General features: G+C 40.6%; 1 protein-coding gene across 50 annotated transcripts in view; it reads left to right on the forward strand.

The window, feature by feature from the left end:
• Positions 1 to 22,628, forward strand: part of RBFOX1 (RNA binding fox-1 homolog 1) — a 2,224,270-nt gene that overhangs the window by 2,091,315 nt on the left and 110,327 nt on the right. For all 50 annotated transcript variants that reach the window (XM_067013731.1, XM_067013735.1, XM_067013738.1 and 47 more), the window contains 4 exons: positions 2,519 to 2,572; positions 9,601 to 9,693; positions 11,439 to 11,499; positions 22,231 to 22,284. In XM_067013731.1, coding sequence (XP_066869832.1) covers positions 2,519 to 2,572; positions 9,601 to 9,693; positions 11,439 to 11,499; positions 22,231 to 22,284 — 262 coding nt within the window. The remainder of the gene's footprint in view (positions 1 to 2,518; positions 2,573 to 9,600; positions 9,694 to 11,438; positions 11,500 to 22,230; positions 22,285 to 22,628) is intronic.

The following is a 22,628-nucleotide window of genomic DNA, read 5'->3' on the forward strand; positions in this document are numbered from 1 at the left end:
GAAGTGTTTTTGTGTTGACTGCTTAGAGAATGTTCCATGGATGACATTTGCTTCATGGTTTTAGAGGAAGTCCTTTTCAAGCTTCTCTATCCATAAATGTGTGTGCTTCCAGCCTCTCAGGCCTGAAGCAAATATGATAGCATCTGTCTGGACTGAATATTCTAAGGAGGTTATATCAGAATTATGGCTTCTGAGGAGTTCACAAAGCTGGAGGACTTTTAAACTATGAAATTCACTTCACCTCTCAATGGCAGATCCTGCATTTCCCAAATCTGAAAATTATCTTCTATTTTTAACGATTTTCTCCGCCCAAATCTAGGGCACGGGAAATGCAGTAGAAGAATCTTCTCTTGACCAAAAGAATAGTTTAGTGTCCACAAATTACAGGGTGAGTTAGCTGCGTGTTTCTTGGTATTTCCATACGGCATGCTGGCGATGTAGACCTTCCATCTTCTCTCCTGGTTGAGCCTTTGCGGTACGCGGGCCTCTCACTGTTGTGGCCTCTCCCGTTGCGGAGCACAGGTTCCGGACGCGCAGGCTCAGCGGCCATGGCTCACGGGCCCAGCCGCTCCGCGGCATGTGGGATCTTCCCGGACCGGGGCACGAACCCGTGTCCCCTGCATCGGCAGGCGGACTCTCAACCACTGCACCACTAGGGAAGCCCGAGCCTTCTCTTCTTGATTTCTTCCTATCCTTCACTTCTCTATGAAGTAGAGAAGCACTTCTGCTCCACAAGAAGAATTCACGTCTGTAATCCCCTGGATGGGTACATATCCTGAGGGATGGGCACATTTCCGTGGCCCAAGATGACTTAGCTTTGGGTTTCTTTTTCTCATAGTCAAAACTACTTTCATTTCAAGATTTTGAGCTATTTATATTCGACTGGAGCATACATATGTTTTTCTGTCTTTCTGAGTAATGTACATTTATTGGTGCATTCCAGAGGATAGCCTCTGTATATTCCAATTTTTTTTTCTTTTTTTTTTTTTTTTTTGAATCTCAGTAAGACCTTCTTGACACTTACTCTCCGGGCCTCCCAGTATTCTGTGAGTGGTGCACATGGGCCAGTCAAGCTGCCCCTAATTCTCTGTATCTAATTGTTCCCTTTCTCTCCTGCCCCTCCCTCCCCATGGCTCCATCCTCTGCTACACAGAGGCTGCTTAAGGCTTTCCACCCAGCGGCGAGAGACAGAATACAGAATCTCCTAGGCTTATAAAAGATGCATTAAAAATTCAGGCTGCAAAAGCAAATGGAACAATAGGAAAGCTCAAAATCAGGGAAAAAGAGGATGGAAATTTTACTTTATGTTGTTCTGTTTGTTTTTTGATCACTGAAACAGGCATTTGCTCTCATTCTGCATCAGGGTAAAATTTCTATCTGATTGTCCCCTGGGCCTTGTCACACACTTTTGCACTACTGTCTCCCACCTGTACTGTACTCATGTAGAACAGACCACACTCAAAAAATGCCCATTCGACTTCATGCGATCTAAGGAAACAGAAAGGATTCCAGCATCAGGGAAAAGGATTTTGAATTATCAGATGCTTTTGGAGCGGGGTCCATGTTCCCATTTTTTAAGTGTGAATTATAGACTGATGTGCATTTGTCACTAGGACTACTAGGGTAGTCTGTTACTAGTTGTACTAAATTACAAAATACAAGACACAATATCAAAAATTTGAATTTCAGATAACAAATATTTTATTAAGTATAAGTATGTCCCAAATATTGTGTGGGGTACACTTATCCTGAAAAATCTGACATTTAAATTTAACTAAACATTTGTATTTTATCAGGCTACTTAATGTATTTGTCCTCTGAAACTTTGTTTCTAGATTTGAATATGTTGAGTTTCTTCTGCTTTTTATAAAGCCTGTTCACGCTAATTGTCTAAAATCTGTTTGTTTAACAACATGGAGAATCATCTTGAAAGAAGTACATTTCAGCCTGAGGATAGACCACGACTGTGCTGGTTTCTTGCTTGTGATGGGTGTCTGTGTAGTGGATCTTCCTTTTATCTTTACTTCTCTTTTATGGCCTGGCTGCTCCTGGCTTTTGCAGAACGAAGGTCCAAAATCCTCAACATCCCATTCTAGTCAGATATTTTGCTATCAAAATCCCACTTCACCAAGGGTGCTTTGCCCAGTGGCTAGTGACATAGCCTAGAAGAGTCCTTGTATATACTAGCTGTTTTTAATCTTTGCTGCTCAGTGCCTGGGAAGGCAATCACTGGCATATCAAGAAAGATAAGTGGAATTAACCTCTTGGTTCCATACTTGGTACTGGGCCCCTATTCCGATAGCTTATATGATGGGATATGCCATAATTTGGAAATAATACATGCGGTTGTATTTTCTCTTCGTTCAAGTGCATCGTTTAATGAAAGAACAGCATAAAATGTATATCATTGATATTAAAAGAGAAAGCAAATTCTGACTTGGGGCACAATTACCCATGTGGATAATATGATTCAGTGTGTTTCTCTTCTTGCTTATAAAATATTTCTATTTCTTTACAGCAATTTGGTAAAATCTTAGATGTTGAAATTATTTTTAATGAGCGAGGCTCAAAGGTAAGCAACTTCATTCACTTTAGAATTGTTTAGCTTATGTTGAAACGCTTGTTATAAATACGGGGAAACAACTGCACTGTTTTAATCAGTACGTTGTGAAAATACACTTCCGTGGGAATTCCTTTAGGGACCACCTCCTGTTTCCAAAATGGTGGGGACTACATTGGATTCAGTTTAAAATGTAGGAGGGGGTAATTTTAAATTGCTGTTTTATATATATCTGTAGATGTCTATATATCAATTTTCCAGAGGAAAACTACCCATGCTTAAAAAAATAATGTTGTTGCTACATTTTTGTTTTTCAGTGATAATTATGTTCTTTATATTAAAAAGTGAGTTGATAGTCTCATGAGCAGGTAAATATGTGATTATTCTGTATTAATAAAGTGCAGTTCTTTTCCTGGGTTGTAGGGGAGAAAATCTCATATACACCAACCTTTTGAGTAAAACTTGATCCATTAGTCTGTGTACCCACCCACATTTTGCAATTTGCCGTTGCTTTTAGTTAGCTTTTTTTTTTTTCTTTTCTGGGAAACCAATTTTTAAGTAGATTTTCTTGGAGCTAACAGTGTTAGTAAAAATCAGAGGTTATGTGGGCAAACTCCAGCAACTTCGAAATGGAAATAGGTTGGTAGAAAAAAAAAAAGCCCAACTCTTCCAAAACATCTTCTGTATCAGTGGTCATCTAAGAGCAGTATCCAGACGGGCAGCACGACCTGGGAATTTAGAAATGCAGATTCTCAGGGTCCAACCCAGACCTTATTGAATCAGATCCTCAGAAATTGGGGCCCAGCAATCTGTGTTTTAACAGACGTACCAGGGCTGTGGTTAAACTGATAAACCCTTTGTCTTCCTGTTTTCTACACACGCCCATGCTTCGTTTGAATGCAAACTAGCCCTTTGCCCCCTGGGGCTTCGGGGTTGCTAAAGCATCCTCCTCCTACCTGCATTGATGGAAAATGCAAGAGAGCCATCAGAATCTCCCTGGAGGAAAAGCAGTGCATTTGGCAGAGCAGCAGCAGATACTGTGGTAACAGGGAAGGATGCTGCAAAAGACTCAGATATTGACATGAGGAACTAGAAAGTGAACACATTCAATAACATTCCTGGTTTCCATCTGCCAGGTGCCTTCACATCCCCAGGCTGTGAAAGTGGGGATGGAGAGAAGTTGATTACCAAGCACAGAGAGAGCCCGGGTTCAGCCCCAGAGCTTTTGGTACACAGGCAATTTGGGACAAGCCAGCATCCAGGAGGGTCACTAAGAAGAACAGGTTTTACCTAAGGAGGCAAGAGCCAGTCTCCTGGGTATGGTAACCATTTCCTCCCCACAAAGCAATCCTTTATGATTCCTTGGACAGTCTGTACCCTCTCTGTCCTAAATAGGTTTAGTATTAACCGAATAGGATAATGCTGATTGAATTGAAGAAAGAAAATGCCAGTATTCTCTTTTCCACAGTCAAAATAGTGTTGTGATATGCCAGATGAGTGTAAAAAACCAAAAAAGAAAAATCAGTTCATTATACTCTCTGGTTTTGCTACTTTAGGGAGCTCATCATTCTTCTGTAATTTCAGGTGTTTTACAGTCATCCTTGTAATTTGTCAGTAGTTTGACCTCCAGGCTGGGGGAAAAATAAGCTAACTCTCTTTCTGCTCTGGTGTGAAAAGCATTACAGGTACTATTTCTATATGTGCAAAGTCAAGTGCATTAAGAGAAAAATGTGCCTGATCCCTTTCACTCAGGACTGATGTATTCTGGGCAAAGTTATAGAAGATGTTGGCCAACTTTCTTCTAATCCTGAGTCCTAGCACTGCTGCCTTTAAAGGTGTTTTTTTTTTTTTTTTTTTTAATATATATTCCATGTGTACTTTGTTTTGTAACTTTTGCAAGTTGGAGGAAGCTATTTAATTTTTTTCAAGAGCTGTTTAAGGACATTAGAAGAATATCGTTTGCTATTTTGAAAGGACAATGGTGCTATTTTTAAGACTTCTTCCCTCGTTCTCGTGATTAGCCTGTCTCTAGGGCTTTAGGAATAAGACCATTTAAATTTGCTGCATGGAGAGATTGATTTTGTGAAGCTGTGAAGCCTTTTTTTTTTTTTTTTTGATTAAGAACCTCAAAAAATAGCCTCTCTCAGTGGGTTTGCTCCCTCTGAAAGAACTGGTCTTGCAGGTGTGGGAGCTGACTGGTACCACTGGAATGTCATGGAGACAGTCCAGTTGGGAACTGCTGAATGAAGGAAACAGCTCACACAGGGATATCTTTCTTTCGTACTTTGACGTTATCCTTTGCGGGAAAAGGTCTTATTTAAAGGAACATTTGCACTTTAATGGTCGAGAAACCTGAACTGTTGGTATGACCTGATTTTCATCCTTTGGTACTGGAGAAGCAGCCAGGAAATGGGGGAGCCCTTACAAGCTAGGAGCTGACCTTCTGGCCATCCTGTTTGGGAACCATCCCAAGACAGCCACTCAATGCTCAATGTGGGTGGCTCAGCGTGGGTGTTTGGTGTGTGTGTGCGTGCGCCTGTGCATATACACCTATATGCACACAAGCAGTATCTATATCATCCTGGGGATGTATAATATACAAGTTCATGTATAGAAGAATAGCAAGTAAACAAGGAAATCACTTTCAGAAAAGATCTGCCAGACTTGGAAAATAGAATGAGATAGCATTTCAGGTGAGAGATACTATCATTCATTTTTCCTTTTAGGAGATTTTAAAATGTTGTGTTTACCTCTGAAACATTTTATTTGGGGGTTGCAGCCAGAGATAACTACTTTTTCATAGACCTAGGAAATGCAGTCTGCTCTTTCATTCAGTGATGTCTATAGTATTGGTTGCATTCCAGTACAAGATTGGTGAATAGGACGTCAGCGAGACAGAAGCGCTTCCTGTTCTCACAGACTTTCCAGAGTAGCCTGAGAGACGGATCCTTAAGACAAACAAACGCAATAGAGTTTGCTGTGTTCTTTAGCAAAGAAGAGGCTGCTGAGACTCCAAGCAGGCAGACCACTCTTGTTGGAAGCTGGGAGGGCTTCTGGGAGAAGTGACATTTAAGCTGTGAGAAAAAGATGAGTCAGGGTTTCCCAGGGAAGGGAAGGAGGGAAGATGGTCTTCCAGGGAGAAGGGACTGCTTGTGAAGAGGCGATTGGGAACAAGTGGGTCATAAAGCCCTTAGTCCCACAGGGAAATGAGCCTTGAGACCCTTATCAACAGCTCTCCTCTTCTAGGTGATAGGAGTTCTCTGCACCAGAAACTAGTGGAATCAGATTTTCATGTAAGATGAAAAGTCAGCGCATGCATCCATCCTGGATGCTTCAGAGCCTTTATTTCAGCTATAAAATATTGTATTTGTATTACTACAAAAAGGGAAGATATCTCCTAAATATATCCCACAAGACTAAAGTAGAAAAATAACTGGGATACGGGAAGATCAGAATTTATGTTTCACAAAAAGATTTAAAAATAAGCAAGTCACGGCCGGTCCGCGTTAGGGGTTGCCATTATCTGCCTAGGGGTCATGCCTTCCCATCATAGGGCACAAATATCCCAGATTCTCTTCTCCTGAAGGATTGCACCTTCTCTTAGCTCCCCCTTCTCTGTTAAGTTAAACCCTGGGAAGCAGTGTCTCTCCTCCAGCGCTTAGGGAGCGTTTGACTCCCCCCATACAGCCCCTCCTGCACACTTGATCTTTACAGGGTTATTGCATTGCACTCAGTGCCTCCCTGTGCTCTCCAGGCCAAGTCCAGAAGGTGCGTCTTTTGATCCCCTTTTTAAGACTGAGATAAAAATATTCAAAATATTTTTTTTTTTTTTTTTTTTTTTTTTTGTGGTACGCGGGCCTCTCACTGCTGTGGCCTCTCCCGCTGCGGGGCACAGGCTCCGGACGCGCAGGCTCAGCGGCCATGGCTCACGGGCCCAGCCGCTCCGCGGCATGCGGGATCCTCCCGGACCGGGGCACGAACCCGTATCCCCTGCATCGGCAGGCGGACTCTCAACCACTGCGCCACCAGGGAAGCCCCCAATTCAAAATATTTTAAGAATATTCTGCAAGTTACATTTAGCTTAAGATAGAATTCTGACCACGAGGCAGGTCAAAAGAAACAGCACCTGTGCCTGATGGAGAGGGCGCCTAAAAATGGCCAGCTGGTGGTCTCTGGTTATGGTGTAGCTCCCCAGATGAGAATCTGGCCATCTTCTGACCCAGGAATATCATAGCACTTCTTACCTGGGTGGGAGGTAGGAATGTCCAATGGTACGCGTAGGAGAATCCCTTTGGTATTTGGGGGAATGAGGCTGGAGCAAGGTCTTCATGAACCCAGCTTTGCCAGGTCTCAACTAGGCATCTCAGAAGGTTGAAATGAGCCACTCAAAAAAAAAAAAAAAAAAAAAGAAAGTTTAGCAGAAAATAATGAGAGTAAAAATAATAATAAAGAGAAGCAACATATTTTTTTTACTTCAAAGGAAAGTGAAAATGGAGTAGAATTCCTTTTTAGTTTATGAACTTGGGGTTCAGAATTAATTTTTATCTTCACTTTCACCTCTCCCTGACATACATGATGCAGATTTTAGGCCAGTATGGTTTGCCCTGGGATCAGACCAGAATCACAATGACTCAATTCGTTGGGATCGTGTTAGACAGGTGGGTGGCATGTTTGAGTTTCTCCTGCCTATGTTCTTTCCAGCACTGCGGTGACACCAACTGTCAGTGCCTATCGACAGCAGTGATGCCACCAAGCCCTCCATCGATAAATCACATTGGACTGTGGATTTCCTTTCCTTGCCAAGTGAGAGAATTGCCCCAGATAGAGCTGGAGTCCTAGTTTCCCTAATTACTTATTAAATGTATGGCATGGCTATGGATGCTAGAGCACTGGGCTTAGAGGTCAGGCAGAGAACATTCCTATGATTTTGGCTGACCCCTAGGTTTAAGATACGAATCACCAAGTCAGATAGATATTCATCTCAAAAACTCACTCCACTCCCTAAATTGCTCTATAGAAACTGGCAGTGTAATATTCTACTTCATTCAAAGAACTGAATCCTTTTGATGGTGCTTCGTGGTATGAGACGCCATGGAAACCCAATTGCTGAGCCACATAGGTAACTTTGTCGGCAGATTTCTGGGCTCCACTCTGGGATTCTGGTCCGATAGATATGGGTCAGGGCTCAGGAATCTGAATGTTTAATATGCTCTCCAGTTCCTTCTGATGTACAACTAAGTGTGGGATCCACTGGCTAAGAGTCAGAGCCATCAAATAGAGCGACCCCCTCCCCCAATTTCTGTCTTTTGCCTGTTGAAGAGCTATTATTTCAAAACTAATCGGCACCGTATCTTTGAGTACCAAATGTGGGCATCCTACCAGTGATGTACAGAACTAAGTAGCGTCCTTCTAAGCATGTAACCTTATTAGGTTAATCAAATAGTTCAGACCTACCCTAATCATGGACCCTCACTGTGGGAAGTATGAAGGGTCATTCAGCCTAATCCCTCAAGTGAATAATTTTTTTTCTCTATCAGGTAATTATCTAATCTAACTTGAACACATCCACAGCTAGTTTCCTCTATACATGAGCCCATCTTAATATTGGAAAGTTCTCTCTTCGTTAAAGCACTGGGTAACAGCTCTCTAAATACCCTGAGTTTCAGACATCCCTTTAGCAATCTAATGAGGATCTGAGAGTTAACAGCTAATGACTAGCTGTGATTTGTAGTGACGGTCTATTTCATTAGTAGGACAGACTGTCCTACTGCCCCAGCTAAGCTTAAAGCTAGCATTTTTCCTTTGTGTAAAGATTACCGAACACAAAGAGGAGTCCTGGCACGTTGCATTATTTCACCCAGTTTACACTGTGAAGACCAGAATGAGCTGGGCATATTTGCACTGGAATTGTTTCAAACGGTTGGTGTATATTTCTGAACAAGATGTACAAATATTTTTAGGGGTTTTAAAAATAATGTATCATATTTTCTGTACTCTTCTTAGGAACAGTGTCAGTGAAGAAAAAGGATGGTTTTTTGACAATGCGATGTTTGGGGGGTTGTTTATTGAGGCTGAAATATTAAACAAAATATGCCAGTGGTGCAGAAAAGGCTATATTTGTTATTGATCAATAAAAGTTCCCAGAGTGTTATTATAAATAACATTCTATTAAAGGAGCTTCTTTATTTTCTACCAGCTGATTTGATAAATGAATACCAGCATAATGTCTTAGGACTTTACCATATGAATACACTTTCCCCTTTTGGGTTAATAAAGTAGTCGGGAAAGTTGACAAATTCTGAAGCATGTATATTATTTGTGGGGTCAGAGGGGAAGTATTAATACAAAAATGTTACTTGAACTGTTTGCATTATTAATCAATTGATGTTTATTTCTATTCATTTCATGGGATTATTTTGCTTATTAGATCAGAGTTTAAGATTTATTATAAAAAAAGGTCTTTCCTTTTTTTTAGGCTTCTAATTTTTATTTTTTGAGACATAAAGGCTGTAGAATTGACAAATTTGAATAACCCTAAAACTGCATGGAGAAGAGATGGTCTTAAAACCACACAGCATGACTCTGTAGGCAATGTTAGAAGATTCTGGCATTCATTGTTGAATTTTGTGCACCTTTTTCTTTTCTTTTCTTCTTAATTTGCATGTCAAGAAAGTGGTTCCCTTTTTTTTCCTCGTTATTTCATTTTCTTCTCTGTGAAGACACTGTACATTTATTTTGATCTCGTTTTCTTTCCGTTAGATTTCTTTTCTTCTGTAGTGACATTTAGAAAGGTATTTCTGGTATCATTCTTTGAATTCTTCAGGGGTGACAGCTAACGGGTGACAGAAAACAAAAATCTTGTTCACATTTGTCGCTTACTTATTGCACATTTTAGTACTCTTATAATTTCTCTAATTTGCATGTTACAGAACTGAAGCCAGGACAAGAAATAGAAATTAAAGCGAGAGAACGTTCCACAGTGGTCGTTGACTGAAAATAATAATCTGCATGTTGTTTTCCCTTCTCCCTCCTGCATGCAGGGATTTGGTTTCGTAACTTTCGAAAATAGTGCCGATGCGGACAGGGCGAGGGAGAAATTACACGGCACCGTGGTAGAGGGCCGTAAAATCGAGGTGCATGTCCAAAATATTTTCCTTTTCATCTTTTTGATAAGTGTCTGCTTCACGCTCATTTGTTGTTTCAGATGCATCATTGTGTCTTGTATGTGACCCTACTCCCTTCTCATTGTTTATATATATATATTTATATATAAAAAGGAAAACTGGCCTTACTTTTTAAAAAATTTTCCTTTATTATGTTACTCTTATTACTGCTGAAAGGTGGATGGCAAAAGTGAGACAAAAGAAAGGTTAATCTGAAAGGGTTTTTTAAAATTATTTTATTTTTCATGTCTTATAACCAATGGGTGCAGTAGATTCCAAGCAGTGGAGAGAGTGTTGCCAAACAAAACAAAATACAGAGCAGTTTCTTGGTTTTTTTTTTCTTTTCTTTTTCTTTCCACTACAGGGTTGATGAGGGATCCACAGTGGTGTGCAAATTAAGCCAAATTGTGAAAGAAATGGCGTTCGAGAGAACAATTGTTTGGGAAAAAAAAAAAAAGTGAGAGGTTTTTGTCATGAAACCTTTCTTTTTTTTTTTTGCTCTTTTAAGAAGTCAGTTTGAACTTTATATTCTTTTGATCACAAAGTGAATAACCAAACAGGATTTCCTGTTCAATATCTGGCTGTTCTTCATGGAAAAAAATAAACACTAAAATTCCAATACTCAGAATTTGCTCTTTCTACCACTGACTCTCCCTCAAAATGACCACAGGGTCGTATTTGTTAAAACTTAAAAAAATAAAAATAAAAAAAGAAAAAATACCAGTTAAAAATGCTTTAGTCTTTGGAGTAAGATGTTGCATATTTTGCCTTTCATTTCCTCCCACCCTCGACGATAACCCTTAGGCCCCTCACCAAACTCTCAGTAACCATGGTAACTGTATACAAACCCATGCTGGCGATGGTGGTGAATGGTAAGTGGTGAAATCCATCTGCCGTTTCACGTATTTAGTGCTGATATATCTCTATACATATATATACCACGTGAATTTTTTTGACTTGTTGTATTAAGTTTTCTTGATGCTCTATTTTTTTGGATATTGGTACGCCTGTAACTGAGTGTACGTTCTAAGCTAGCCTGGGAGGCACTGACTGGATTGAGATATGACCAGTGCACATCTTACTCAGATCGTTAACTCCATATTGTGTTAAACAATGCACCCTCTCTTTTATCCTTTTGTTAGCTGTGACTTTAAAGCTTGAATGATTTTGTTAATTCTTGCGATGTAAAAGGCTCTTGTTCCAAGTGTTGAATGCTAGATGTTGCTTCCCGATGGTTCTTCCCTCTTAAAGTGTTGCATACGGCTAAAACTTGTTTGTCCTTTTTTTGACATTTATGTTCCCTTGTACCTTGTCTCTCCCCTCTTCTATTCCACTGCATGTTCCTTCATATGAACCTTATTTTATGTTTAAAAAATATTTATTGTTTCTGTGTTACCATGGAGTACACGCATGCTTTTCAGTCTTCAATTATGCAGTTCCTTTTAATTTGCTTTTACTGTCTCCTTATTAAACTTTTAAATGATATGACATTGCTTTATTGAAATGATTTGTTAAGTTAAAATGGTTATGAAGTAAATGTAATTATAAAAATGTATGATTTTGTTATGCACCTACTGCCTTTTATAAATTAAAATGCATTTTTTTGGTGTTTTTTTTTTTTTTTTTAATAAGTAATCACAGTCATAATGCATGCAACTAATTGAACTGTGGACTGGCCCTGGAATATGTGCTTATTTGAGTTTTCTATGCACTAGGTAAATAATGCCACAGCACGTGTAATGACAAATAAAAAGACTGTCAACCCTTATACAAATGGTAAGTAGAGATTGGCCTTTTACAGAAATTGTCTCTACCTCAGAATCTATTAAGTAACTTAACTGGGGAATCTGTTTCAACAAGCCATATTTGCCTCAGCATGGCTACTGTGTCCTTGCTGCTGACCTGCTACAGTGAACCACTTGAATCAATAAGATAAATTTCATGACAAAAGCAAATTTAGTTCTCAGGTTAAGAGTGCATGTCCTTCTTTCAGTCTCTCTATAATAACTCCCATGTGATTGAGATACAGTACTTATTTGGGAATTACTTGGGTAATTTAATTTATTGTTATTAGAGTTAGTTGAGGGAGGATGGAAGTTTTGTTTGTTTGTTTTTTCATCACCACCTCCTCACTGATCACTAAATCATCACCAGAAGTGGGACTGCAGAATTTGGTTCTGGCTTTGAATCTTCTCTGGAGCTATTAGGCTTTTAAAGTGCCTTAGAGGGTCCCTCATGACCAGTTAGTTCCATAGTGAGAACTGGTTGCCCACCAGTGGCATTTGGGGGCAGGTGAGGCTGTTGCTGTGTATTGCAGACCCCTTCAGGACAAGGCATTTCTGCCCTTGCTCTAGAAGAAGACATCTCAAGATGCTTCATAATAAGGATTTAATATGTATGAAGAGTTATTTAAAATGTTCACACATTTTGATTCTTTAATCCTTCTCAGAAAAAATGTCTCTTAAGATATATGGGGGGAGGGAGGCTCCTGATATGCTAGTCACATACTTAATTGTACCAGAATTAGAAAGAATGTAATGTAGAAAGTTAAAGTTAGAGCTTAGTGGAATATTATAGTCATTAAAATGAGTAGGATGAAGACTACAAAGGGCCTCATAATGAATGAAAAATTTTAAAATAAGAAAATTATATGTACAGCATGATTTGAATTAAGGTAGGTATTACACCAAAATGTTAATGGTTGAGTTGAATTGTGAGACTGTTTTTTGTTTTATAGATTTTTTTAAAATAACATTTTTATTACAGTCTTAAGGAAAAATTTATGGAATTTTCCATTTTTAACATTTTAATTACACATGAAACATGGAAATACAGACATTAAAAAAGGAAAAGAAAGAAAGAGAGGGAGAGAAAGGAAGGGAGGAAGGAGAGAAGGAAAAAGGAGGGGAAGAAAAGGCTAAAATATATTTTGAATGACACTACTGCCACCTTGGTTTCCCAGCTACCTCCTCAGAAGTTACCACTATTCAGATTATTGTCTATACCTTTATTTTGCACTTTCTTGTATACATATATATATATAGTCAGTATATATTTAAAACATTCACAGTAGTGTGTGCATGCTTTTATATGAACATGGTGTACATATCATTTCTAATTGGCTTTTATAAGTCATATGGAGTTCTTTCAATGTTAATACATACAGACTACATTCATTCTTTTTAGTAGTTACATAATATCCCATAAAGTGAATATATGGGTTTATTCCCACCTTACATACTGATTGACTTTTTTTTTTCTGTTATAAACAATACTACAAGCATTCAGTAGGTTTTTTTTTTTGTTTTTCTTCTTTCTGCAAATGGCTACCAATTAGGCTAAGCCAGTTTGTTCTTATTTTTAAAAGGGGCAAAATTAAACAGAAATATACCCTCAATATAATAGCAATCTAAGGAGAAAGACCAGAAGAATTATTTATTCTGCTGACCCATTTTTCCCAGCTCCAACAACCCAAGACATAACCTTAAATGGTATAGAAAATTTTTGCAATAGACTTTGAATGCCCAGTGATGAAATGAAGCAAACCGCTGAGTTACATGTCATGAAGACTTTCTACTTGGGTAAAAATGATAGCTCTGCAACTTGCCAGAGCTAGTACACAATGACACCAACGTGACTACTGGGCACTTCCTTTAATTATGAAGTAGCAATTGTGTGTGCGTGTGAGTGTGTGTGTGTGTGTGTGTTTGCACCACGCATGCTTTCATGCATATGCATAGGTGTTCATGTCTGCTGCTTATGTGAGAAAATAAAGCAAGGGAAGCCAAATATTATTCCTTAAGCCATATGTAGGCATATTTATTTTAAAGAAAGTGCTATTGATCAATGACACACCCAGGGGCTGAAAACTGGACCTGTGGGCCTTGGAGACACAATTCAAAGCCTAATTATTAATAGCCAACATCTCTGGAACACTGAGTGTATGGCATTACGTTAAGCATTTTAGATGTACTGGGTCCACATGAAGTCCTATAAAGACATAGTTTTCCTGTGGTAAAGCTGTAAAATTTGAGGCTAGAGGAGATGGAGTGATTAGTGAAGCCTTTTTCTTTTATTATGAAATAACAAAATCTTGTGGCCATGCCCATGTGTTATGAGTGCATCGCTTTCCCCTGTCATCTTACAGAACTGCACTCAAGCAACCGGCTACAGGAACAGAAAGATTATTAAAGGTGCAGCCCCAAATTCCCAGTTTGGTATGTTGGCATAAACATCCCACATCCCATTCCAGGGAACCATGCATTCTTAGTTTCCAGAAATGTCATCTGGGTCTCTAATCTGTGTACCCAAAAGGGGGTACTTAGGGGCTTATCCTGTCACATGGACTGAGGATGGTACCTAAGGGTTAGATGGGCAGTCGCAGTAGAACTGACTTAAAAAAAAAAAAAAGGCAGATCCTAACTACATAAAGATGATTGGCTTCTACAGAGGAGATGGTGGAGAATTTAGGTATTCAAGGAAAGTAGTTTTCAAAGCTTTTTCAATCCTTAATTCATGAGTACCATCACGACAAGTAAAACTTCCCATAAAATGCAGTCCAACATAACTGAAAATATATGGGGCCCTCTCAGATCCTTAACAAGCATGACTGTGTTAATAGAGGACATTATCACTACCAAAAAGAAAAAAAAGAAAGCGGTAGCTATGTGAGATGATGGATATGTTAATTAGCTGGATTGTGGCAAAAATTTTACAATGTGTATGTATATCAAATCAACAAATGGTACACCTTCAATCCTTCAGTATAGACACATTTAGTTATCAGTTATACCTCGTTAAAGCTGGGGGAAAAAAGAGAAGTGAGGACAAATAAAGTCACATGGAAATGAGAAAATTGATTGGTGAGATTCATTCATTAGCTACCTCATTCATTCTCACAAACCATCAAACTTAGGCTTCAGCAAAATTATGCATTACTAGAGCCATCAAATTTTGAGATCACCTTCATATGGAAAAATATAACTCTCCATGCCAGCATCACATTCATGCTCTCCTTCAGTCCTGTCAGTCATCCAACAAAACTTTAAGCAACTGCAAAGTTTCTGATGATGACGAGGACAAGACCCTAAGCGCGATAAGACATGAGGTTAGGAGGCTCTGCTATAGGAGACCAAAGTTAATGAAATCATGGAGGATGTGGATTCCATTACCCAGGACATTTGAACTTGGCAATAAGAGAAGACTGTAGAATGACATATAGGGATCTGGAAACCGCCCCATCAGAAAGCTCCACGAAGAGGGAATTGGGTGGGCTACTTCTGTATTGCTGATTTTTCCTGAGGATACCAACACTCAGAGAAGAGTTAAGCTTTACTGAGCTAATTGGAGAGCAAATGTTTCCTCTGTAAAACAGGTTGAGAATCAGATTCTCAGGAACTTCTTCGATGTTGGAGAAGCGTGGGTGTTGGATGTAGCTCTTTTATTTTCTCCAAGATCTTAGGAAGGATGAAAACGGGACGAAAAGACCCAAGACTATATGGAGAGGGAGACTTGGCATCGTACCTGCCTTTCACTGGCTATTGAACTGCAGGCAGGCTGTTGAAACCCTCCACACAACAGCTTTCCCAAGTGGGAGCTGAGAAATGGGGCCTACTATATAGAGTATTTGTGATTATTATGGGAGATAAAATACTCAAAACAGTCGCAGGAGTACAAAGTCCCCTAAAAATTTAATTACACAATAATCTCAATAATAAGTAGCCATCCTGTTCTCTTTTTTTTCCCCCCTGTAGATGGTAAGCTGAGTTTCCTGATAGACATACTAACTTAAGGATCAAACATAGAAGCTGGCCAGGTCAAATAAATAAGCAAGCAGAGAGGGTCTGAGAAACTTGTGGCCTTTGGGACTCTCTTTCATTTTCATACTGGGAAAAGCAAAGTATGTCTCTTCTAGGAGAAAAAAACAGCACAGGGTAACAATAAAAGATTGCTGACCTTTGGCCTCCAAGCCCAGCATGTAATAGAGAGTAGACAAACTGGGGGGTTAAGTGGGGTGGTCCCTCATCACCCCCAGCAAATTGGTCCATGGGGGGATTCTTAATCTAAAGTTGCTATTTCTGCTCATGTTTGAAGAGAAACAGAAATCCTGAATAGATGAAATTTAAATGTTGACAATAAATATGTGTTGCAAAAAAAAATGTTACTGAGTGAGCCAGATGCAATGTGCAACTGACTTTTCATTTTGGGCATTGCCGTCTGCACCATTTCAAATACCAGATCCCTGGCATCCTCAGGTCATGTCTTTAGAAAACCTCAGTATGCAGTTTTGGAAACCCCGGACATTTTTTTTTTTAACATCTTTATTGGAGTAAAATTGCTTTTCAATGTTGTGTTAGTTTCTGCTGTATAACAGAGTGAATCAGCTATATACATAGATATATCCCCATATCCTCTCCCTCTTGTGTCTCCCTCCCCCTCCTACCCTCCCTATCCCACCCCTCTACGTGGTTGCAAAGCACTGAGCTGATCTCCCTGTGCTATGCAGCTGCTTCCCACTAGCTAGCTATTTTACATTTGGGAGTGTATATATGTCAGTGTTACTCTCTCACATCGTCCCAGTTTACCCTTCCCCCTCCCCGTGTCCTCAAGTCCATTCTCTAAGTCTGTATCTTTATTCCTGTCCTGCCCCTGGGTTCATCAGAACCTTTTTTTTTTTTTTTTTTTTAAGATTCCATATATATGTGTTAGCATACGGTATCTGTTTTTCTCTTTCTGACTTACTGCACTCTGTATGACAGACTCTAGGTCCATCCACCTCACTACAAATAACTCAATTTTGTTTCTTTTTATGGCTAAGCTGAGTAATATTCCATTGTATATATGTGCCACATCTTCCTTATCCATTCATCAGTCTACGGGCACTTAGATTGCTGCCATGTCCTGGCTATTGTAAATAGTGCTACAACGAACATTGTGATACATGACTCTTTTTGAATTATTGAAACCCCAGACATTTAAGGGTGATTTTTTTTTTTTTTTTTTTTTTTTGCGGTATGCGGGCCTCTCACTGTTGTGGCCTCTCCCGTTGCGGAGCACAGGCTCCGGACGCGCAGGCTCAGCGGCCATGGCTCACGGGCTTAGTTGCTCCGCGGCATGTGGGATCTTCCCGGACCGGGGCACGAACCCGTGTCTCCTGCATCGGCAGGCGGATTCTCAACCACTGCGCCACCAGGGAAGCCCAAGGGTGATTTCTTGAATGTGTTTCTTTGATACCCAACTCTGCAAAGCCCTAGAGAAGGCACGTGCAGAGTTTTTGTTGTTGTTGTTGTTGTTTCGCGGTACGCGGGCCTCTCACTGCTGTGGCCTCTCCCGTTGCGGAGCACAGGCTCCGGACGCGCAGGCTCAGCGGCCATGGCTCACGGGCCCAGCCGCTCCGCGGCATGTGGGATCTTCCCGGACCGGGGCATGAACCCGTGTCCCCTGCATCGGCAGGCGGGCTCTCAACCACTGCTCCACCAGGGAAGCCCAACGTGCAGAGTTTTTTGTGTGCACATTCAGACCTTTTAACACCTAATACAGCCATGGTTAACACTGAGGACCTCCGCCGGTGTTTCTACAGAAGGCTGGCAGATGACCTTTGAAAAGCTAAGTTTTAGGAGGGGAGCACTGATTTGGATGCAGCCCCTTGAGGCCAGGCTGCAGAGGGATCTCTCTAAACAGCTCCTATGTGTGATATGGAGTGAGACCTCCACATGTCTGGTCTCTGCTCCGTTGCTTTGTTGTATGGGGGCCCTGGGAGCTGGGAGCGGTGGGCTTTGTCAGCTGTTCTCCCTTTGTTGTAAGCTTCATTGTTCAGTTTAATGTCCTTGATCAAAATCTCTGAATTTGCAAGGCCTGGGGACATACACAAACTGCCTGAGAAATTAAAACTGGGATCATTTTGTCCGTCTTCCTGACAGTGCAGGCTCCTGTCTCCAGCAAGGTGATCCCAAGGGTCCCTTCCCGGTACTAGAAGGAGTCACAGGGACTAGGAGTTCATTTGCATGTGATTTGCATGCATTTACATAAGCCTGCAAGATCCCTGTTAAGTCTGAGCAGAGGTGATTTTCAAGGGCTGGATTCTTATTGCCTTTCCCTTGAAGACAGTCACCCCTAACAGGGCCCTTTTTTATTACGTGTATATAGGGAAGCAGGTCATTGACAGTAGGAAGGAGATCCTAGCTAAAAAGGAATGAGTCCATTAAAAAAAAGCTCTTTATTCTTTCAGTTCCTTTAGAGCAAAAGTAAGTAAATATATGGAGCACTGACTATTTGCCAAACAGTTTTAGATGCTGGGAATTCACATCGGACAGCAGTCAGTCCCGCTCACTTTACCATTAATTTTAATGAAGGAGAAAGTTTATAAAAACAATTAAGAACAAGCAACGAAAGAAGATAAATCCAGGCGGTGTTAACCGCTATGCAGAAAACAAAACTGGGAATTGAATAAGGGGACAGCCGTAGAGTAGGGAAGGAAGAGGCAGTAAACAGCCTGCCCTGGGGACACTATTGGAGACCTGAAGAATAATATCAGGTCAACTTTTGAGGAATGAGCAGAGTTCTCCAAGCAGACTGAGCAGTGGATACAATCCAGAATGGTCTAGATTGGTCTAGAAGGATCTTAAGTTGTTTTGAAAAGATGAAAAAGGCCAGTGTCACCACAGTTTGGAGAAAAGGGAACAGTGGTACAAAACAAATGGACTGGGGTTAGATTGTGTGGGCTTTTAGGTCAAGGTAAAGAATTTGTGTTCTAGGGCTTCCCTGGTGGCGCAGTGGTTGAGAATCCACCTGCCAAGGCAGGGGACATGGGTTCAATCCCTGGTCTGGGAAGATCCCACGTGCCATAGAGCAACTAAGCCTGCGAGCCACAACTACTGAGCCCGCATGATGCAACTACTGAAGCCTGCATGCCTAGAGCCCATGCTCCACAACAGGAGAGGCCACCACAATGAGAAGCCCACGCACCTCAACGAAGAGTAGCCCCTGCTCGCTGCAACTAGAGAGAGCCCATGCATAGCAACGAAGACCCAAACACAGCCAAAAATAAATTAATTAATTAAAAAAAAAGAATTTGTGTTCTAAGTGCAGCAGGAAGCTATTGAATTCTGAGTAGCAGGATGACATGTCTGATTTACTTTTAAAAATTGGTTTGGCCACTAGGAAAAGAGGAAGAGAAGATGGTGAGAGTTAGGACTTTGTTGCCATGGACTTGTCCAGCTAAGAGAGAGAAATGTCTTGGGCTGGGATGGTGGCGTTGGTGAGGGAGGGAAGTAGAGAGAGTGGAAACATCTTTTCAAAGTCTAACCAACAGGATTTTCTAATGGATGGTGCATGGGATATGAGGGTAAGGGAAGCATAAAGGCATTATTTATCAAGAATTTTGTTTTGAGGAACCAACTGGATGGAGATGCCATTTGCTGAAGGGGGAAAGACTTGGTGAGGAATCTGCTTCAGGGGAGGAGGGAGATGAGAAGTTGAGTTTTCGTGCCTGTGGTGTGGTTCAGAAAAGCCTTTGTTTTTCCTACAGTGGGAATAGAGCAGCCTTATTTAGGAGAAAAGACCAGTGATGGGAAGAGGGGAACACCTGCACTGATGTTCCCATGGCTACCTGAGCAGTCTCATTTCTTTTTTTTTTTTTTGCGGTACGCGGGCCTCTCCCTCTGCGGAGCATGGGCTCCAGACGCGCAGGCTCAGCGGCCATAGCTCACGGGCCCAACCGCTCCGCGGCATGTGGGATCCTCCCGGACCGGGGCACGAACCCGTGTCCCCTGCATCGGCAGGCGGACTCTCAACCACTGCGCCACCAGGGAAGCCCCTGTCTCATTTCATTTTGCTGCTCACAGATCCCAGCTGACTTATTGTAGAGGAGACCTTATCAATTACCTCTCTCAGTTAATACTTGCAAATGTGAGATGGCATAGATCTTCTGAGGAGGGAGAGTATCATTTTGTTTCTGTTATGTTTATATTGAATGGAAGTTTTCCATGGGGAGGCTTGGTAAACTGGTAGATCATTGGTAGATAGTTAGAAAGTGGCATTAAGTAGTATGCCCTAAGAAGACATCAGGTCAGCTTTGTGAAGAGCTGAGAGATTGATTGATTAGTCAAAAGATAGATAGATAATAAAGAAAGAGAGATGATAGAGATGGATGGATGGATGATAGATATAGATAGATAAATAGATAGATGATAGATAAATAGATACATAGATAGAGTTTTCTATGCCAAGGAAATGAGGAAGATAAATGCAGATGAGAGAAACATGATTTCTAGACAGTCTTAGACACCTCTGAGAAATCTGTTTCTTTGAGAAAAATGAAAGACTGTGGGCCTAACTTACAGTCTTTGAGAGTTACATCAAAGTTCATCAATGGACCCACATTTAGTGAATGGTGTGTCCCAGCCTCGTGTGCAAAAGGAATTATTTAAGGGAGTTAATAAGAATGCATAAAAGAAACAATGGTTTCAAAAAGACCCTGTCTCTACTACCAGTGAAAGGTAGGGGCATAAGCAGGATGTAAGATGGAGGATGGAGGGAAGAAGAAGGATAATAAATTCATAATTATTCACTTAATATGGCTACATATAGATTTCTTTCACAAACTCTAGATTTCTGTGAAAAACTAGCAAGAGAAAATTAAATATGTCCAGATAACCCTGAAGCTTTATTTGCAGCCAGTTTGCTCTATTTTCTCTTTGATTCCAAATGACTTAAAATGTGGACATGTCCTCAGAAATTGAGTATTTTCTTTTTTAGGAAGCAGTGAATTTCAGTTGGTCAAACTGAAGTCATTTTCCATATTTACGAATCACATACTCTGAAATGATTGGGGTAATTTTTATTTTTATACCACTACAGGAATTTCTACAAGATAAGATGTGTTTAATATAGGAGAGGAAGGTGACAATATGGAGTTTCAGAAGCCCCTGGGACAATACGTCTCAGAATTTCATGTATTGTTCTCTGGGTCTAAAATTGCAGCCAGAAGTTTCCCATTAATATGCCTCCCAAGTAATCCAAGGAGAACCCTTTGGAAAACCCTATCCTAAGATCATCCTGGGTGCTGTAAACCAGCTAGTTTATTCAAATTGGAACGGAACGTTTCCAGAAACAAAACATTCTTGAAAAGTTCTAGGAAGTTCTTAGGTCCGTCCAGGGGCCAATCTATTGCAATATTGTGCCTCTGTCTTCCTTAGTGGATCAGTAGATTGTGGTCACCTCTCAGCTGTTCTCACAGGCTCATCACTTAGAGCAGGCGATAGGACGCACACCCTCTCCCTCTGGGAGAGCTCAGAGAGTACTTGTCACAAATACCTTCTCTCACATCACAACTCTCACCAGTGCCTTTTCTCAGGAGCATTTAGTAGAGGACCTCTGATGTTTGACCTTCACCTCAAAGACACAAGGTTTCCCACACCTATCTTCTGTCTTTTGGCAAGTCTGTAATGGATGCCTTTATAAAGACTTACCAGCAGGAGCAGGAAATGATCACCAAACCCTAAAACATGATCATTTTTTGAGGTTGTTCCCTAAATAATGCCCAGTGGGTGTGTAATGAGGGTAGCTTCTTGATTTGCAAATATTCTTTGTGTGTGTGTGTGTGGTACGCGGGCCTCTCACTGTTGTGGCCTCTCCCGTTGCGGAGCACAGGCTCTGGACGCGCAGGCTCAGCGGCCATGGCTCACAGGCCCAGCCGCTCCGCGGCACGTGGGATCTTCCCGGACCGGGGTACAAACCCGTGTCCCCTGCATCGGCAGGAAGATTCTCAACCACTGCGCCACCAGGGAAGCCCTGCAAATATTCTTGTTTGCTCTTTTCTTGAGTAAAAGTTTCTAAAGGTCCAGGATTCATTTTACAGAAAACGCACCATGTGGAACATTTGGAAAATTACAGGATTCTGTTAATCCTATATACAGGTTATTTGAAAGTTACCTTAAATATCACACGCTTATTAAGAATTTTTATGGTTCTTGAATTCTTTGAAATGTATTCCACACAATCTCTAGTGGATAAATGTCATTTTCTTTGGGATTTAAAAAGCACTTTGGAATTCTATAGAGTCTCTGGGTCACAATTAAGAATGACGATTATCAGAATATGTTTCTGCAAAGAATTCTGTTCATGAGATCTTCCAAAACTTTGCTAACTTAATACAAAGGGATGTGATGGAATATCTAGCAGTGATCCATGAAAAAAGACCAAAAAATTTAAATTATTATAGGGCCTCTAGAAAATATTGATATGGGATGAAATGAATTATCACATCCTTTTCAAAAGGTTCATCTGTAGCTGGTCAGTAGTTCCCATGCTATTAACTTGTATTGGCAGAAAATCAAAAAAGGGCATGAATCGATTTTTCCTATGTATAGTTTTCAAGTATTCTTTATACATCCTCTAAATTTTAAAATTAAAAAAGATACACCAACCCATTTGACTTGTAGTTAATTTGCAATGATAGGAGTTGTTGAATCAAATGTGATGATAACATTTTTGTGTATTTGTTTTAAGGCTGGAAATTGAATCCAGTTGTGGGTGCAGTGTACAGTCCCGAATTCTATGCAGGTAAAGAGTTTTCTCTTTGCATGATGTCTTCTTGGTCTTTTCTAAATGTGCTTGGCCTGCCCATAAAGAATGGGTTTATAAAATAATCTGAACTGATAAATTCCTACCCTAGCAAGTTTTGAATGATTTTTTTTAAGGCAAAACCAAAAGTGTTTAAAAGCTTTACAAAATAAAGGGGAATCATGTAAGTTACATTGTGGCATAAGCATGGAGCCGCGGCTCCTTGTGACATTTCACACTGATTTTGCCTCAAAAAAAGCACTGAAATTTTGTTCAAGAGATTTGAACAAATGGACAGCTGCTCATGCCTGTTTTCTTTCAATGTGCCTGAACGTGTTTTTCAG

The sequence above is a fragment of the Kogia breviceps genome, chromosome 14 (assembly GCF_026419965.1).
Source record: "Kogia breviceps isolate mKogBre1 chromosome 14, mKogBre1 haplotype 1, whole genome shotgun sequence".
Classification (NCBI taxonomy): Eukaryota; Metazoa; Chordata; class Mammalia; order Artiodactyla; family Physeteridae; genus Kogia; species Kogia breviceps.